General features: G+C 46.2%; 1 protein-coding gene across 1 annotated transcript; it reads right to left on the reverse strand.

Annotated features, from left to right (window-relative positions):
- Nucleotides 1-2,587: 2,587 nt before the first annotated feature.
- On the reverse strand, nucleotides 2,588-3,535 carry LOC110893433. The gene has a single exon (XM_022140543.1). It carries the CDS (start codon nucleotides 3,533-3,535, stop codon nucleotides 2,588-2,590), a length of 948 nt encoding a protein of 315 aa, XP_021996235.1.
- Nucleotides 3,536-4,113: the final 578 nt, after the last annotated feature.

Raw genomic sequence — 4,113 nt, forward strand, 5'->3', positions numbered from 1 at the left:
GCATAGTCACTCGCATCACACATGAGCTCAAATGGCAAGCTCCAATCGGGCGAGATAAGAATAGGTGCACTCACAAGTTGTTCCTTCAAAAAGTTGAAGGCCTTAAGACACTCCTCGTCAAAAACGAATGGAACATCCTTCTCTAGAAGACGGGTCATGGGGCGAGTTATTTTAGAGAAGTCCCTAATGAAGCGTCTATAGAAGCCCGCATGACCAAGAAAACTCCAAATCGACTTAACACTAGTGGGTGGAGGCAACCTGCTAATGGTATCTATCTTTGCACGATCCACCTCTATACCATCCCTCGAGATCTTATGTCCTAAAACAATACCTTCAGTCACCATGAAGTGACACTTCTCCCAATTCAACATCAGCTCCGTCTCAACACACCTCTTTAACATCCTCTCAAGATTCCTCAAACACTCATCAAACGAGTTACCATAGACCGAAAAATCGTCCATGAAAACCTCCATGGAACTCTCAATCATATCCTGGAATATGGCAACCATGCACCGTTGAAAGGTAGCTGGAGCGTTACATAGCCCAAATGGCATGCGTCGGTACGCGTAAGTGTCATAGGGGCATGTGAAGGTGGTCTTATCCCGATCCTCCTGGGCGATGGGGATCTGGAAGTACCTTGAAAAACCGTCGAGAAAACAATAAAATTGTTGACCCCAAGACACTCTAGCATCTGATCGATAAAGGGCAAAGGAAAGTGGTCCTTCCGGGTGGCATCATTCAACCTTCGGTAGTCGATGCACACTCGCCAACCCGTGACCGTACGAGAAGGGATAAGCTCATTCTTGGAATTCATGACAACTGTCATCCCTCCCTTCTTAGGGACAACCTGAGTAAGACTAACCCATGGTGAATCTGAGATGGGATATATCATCCCGGCATCTAGGAGTTTTAGAACCTCCTTCTTCACCACCTCTTGCATATTGGGGTTGAGGTGCCTTTGGGGTTGCACCACCGGTTTGAAATCATCCTCCATGAGTATCCAGTGAGTGCAATAAGAAGGGCTTATGCCCTTAATGTCGGACAACCTCCATGCAATGGGCTCTTTGTTGGCGTTTAACACTTCCAACAACCTCAACTTCTCTCCATCCTCCAACTTCGATGAGATGATAACGGGGTAGATCGGAACCCTCCCCTAAAAAGGCATATTCTAAATGAGATGGAAGGACCTTAAGCTCTAAGGGTGGGGGTTGGGTGGTGTCATCACTAACGGCTAACGCTTCGGGAATCAAAGAAATCCCCTCATCTTCTACTTCATCCAACCTTAACGACTCCTCCTCTACTCTCTCTCCTCCTAGTAAGTTGGCTCCACTAATGTACTATGGTCAACACATGAGATGAATGAGTTCAAGAAATAGAAGGAATGGCAAGGACCACTATAGTCATCGAAACCACTCGGGTGGTTCATGGAACGATCGATCTCAAAGGTGACTCTCTCCTCACCGACCCTAAGTGTGATCTTACCATCGTAGACATCTATGAGGGCTTTAGCGGTACGTAAAAACGGATGACCAAGTATGATAGGAACTCTCTCATCCGCTTCCATATCAAGAATGACGAAATCGGCGGGAAAACAAACTTGTCGACCTTAACAAGCAAATTCTCGACTATACCCCTCGGGTATTTCATGAATCGATCGGCTAAAGACAATGTCATACGGGTAGGTGAAAGTTCGCCTAAGTCTAGCTTCTCGTAGAGAGAAAAGGGCATCAAATTGATGCTAGCACCTAGGTCGGCTAAGGCTCGAGTATTGGTGTTACTACCGAAAAGACATGGAATGGTGAAAATGCCGGGATCGGTGAGCTTCTCCGGAAGCTTATTTAGAACGACTGTGGAGCACCCTCCATTCAATGGAACATTTGATAACTCCCCCAACTTCTCCTTGTTTCTAAGAAGCTCCTTTAAGAACTTCCCATACTTGGGAATAGATTGGAGTGCTTCAATGAAAGGTAGATTAATCTTCAATTGCTTGAAGATGTCTAGAAATTGCCCATATTCCTTGGAGTACTTTTGGTTCCTAAGACGTGTAGGAAACGGGACACGCGAATGATCTACGAGTGGAGAAGGTCTAATGTCTACGGGTGTTTTCTCTACTTTTTTCTCTCCTTGAGGCTCACCGGGTTGTGCGGTACTTGCTGGGACTAGCCTCGGTTGCACTTTGCCGGGAGCCTCCATCTCGATTTCTTTATCTGCAATCTCCTCATCCTCTTCTACCTCTCTCTCCTCAACTCTCAGGTTCCCTATGGTTTTGCTACTACGAATGGTAATGGCTTTGGCATGGGCGTTAGGGTTTGGTTGGGTGTTACCCGCAAATTGACCGGGTAACCTCTCCTCAAGTTTCCTAGACATGTCACCTACGACCCTTTGGAGGTATTGGAAAGAGGCTTGGCGGTTCTTAAGCATAAGGTCGTGTTCGGTAAGGATCTTTTGGATGGTTTCGTCCTTAACAACTAACTGGCTCATCATGGCCTCTATCCTCTCAAGACTACCCCATAAATCACTATTCGAACCCTGAACTGGTTGAACCTGACTACTTGACCCCCCATCCCTGACCTGCCCATTGAACCCCTTATTGAACTACCCATTTGAACCCCCACCAAAGAATGAACCCTGCCCTATTTGGATTTTCAGCTAATTGGAAAGCAGGGGGGTTACCATTGGAACGAAAATTATTATTATTATTGAAATTAGTATTATTACGCCAACCCGAATTAAAATTACTACCAAATCCACTAGGTTGACCTCTACCTAGACCCCCTCCCACGAAATCGACCTGCTCCTCACCAACTAACAATGGACACGCATTCGTATCATGAACCCCTCGGCAAAACTCACACTTATCAACCTTTGCCTTAATCTCCTTGAGCTCTCCAGTGATGTTTTCTAATACGGCGGCTATACTAGGGTCCATAGTGATATGGTTCACCCCACGAGTGGGTGCACTAGTAGTGGTATTTGAATTGCCACTTTGATACCGCTGATCAGATCGCGACTGAGATTGAGATTGGGCAAATGCTTCGAAACGCTCTAAACACTCGGCAACAGTAAGAATGCCCATCATATGACCTCCCGCATTAGTGTCAAAACGATCACGAGTCTCTTGGGTGAGACCGTTATAAAATTTTTCACAAAGGGCCCAATCAGAAAGACCATGATGGGAGCATCGAGCGACAAGGTTTTGAAATCGCTCCCAAGCAAGGTAATAGGGCTCGTCGGGCTCCATGCGGAATGAGTGAATTTGATCGCGAAGATGTGATTCTTTAGCGGGCGGAAAATATTTGTTCAATAAGGCTTGACGAAGGCCCGCCCAACTGGTAAAAGTACCGGTTGGCTGAGAATCCAACCAAGTAGCCGCACGGTCGGCTAGTGAAAAGGGGAAAAGCTGTAAATAGGTAGTATCGTTTGGGGCTCCATGAAGGCTAAAAGTGGAAAGCATACGAGAGAAACGGTTTATGTGGGCGGGGGCGTCCTCGTCCTCGCCGCCGTGGAACTGGATGGTATTGGTGATGGCTTGCATGGCATACGATAGAATCTGCCATGAGTTTTCGTTTACTATGGGTGGAACGGTGATGGGTGAAGCGAGACCAGTGAAGCCTTGGGAGGCTTGTTGATGGACGATCTATCTTGCATTGGCCATTTGTTCTAAGTCTATGTTATCTGGGGCGCTAGAGGTGCTAGAAGTGGGACTATCGGGTGGAGAAACCTTAGGTGAATAGTTTGGTGAGGGAAATGGGGTGGGTAACGGAGTGGTATCGAAATTAGGGAAATGAGAAGAGGATGAAGTACTAACCTGCGGGCCTTGGCCCAATCGAGATGATGACTCTGTGACTTGTGGCTTCGGTGGCGGTCTGTGCGAGTGCAGATGTGGCATCCACTACAAGCAAAAACCTAAATATGAGAAAAACAGACACTAGTCACTAAGACTCAAAAATAAAATAAAATAAAAATAAAAGACTCAAAACAAAACAAAACACGTAGCACGTATATGTCAATAAAGTCTATCAAAGCTAATAAGCGCAATTGCCAAGAGTCCCCGGCAACGGCGCCAAAAACTTGATGTGTGCTAAACAGACTACTAAAATTGACTACTTTAGA

The sequence above is a fragment of the Helianthus annuus genome, chromosome 12 (assembly GCF_002127325.2).
Source record: "Helianthus annuus cultivar XRQ/B chromosome 12, HanXRQr2.0-SUNRISE, whole genome shotgun sequence".
Lineage (NCBI taxonomy): Eukaryota > Viridiplantae > Streptophyta > Magnoliopsida > Asterales > Asteraceae > Helianthus > Helianthus annuus.

Coding starts and splice junctions, on each gene's coding strand:
- LOC110893433 (XM_022140543.1), bottom strand. CDS start 3,535: ATGCAAGCCATCACCAATACCATCCAGTTCCACGGCGGCGAGGACGAG.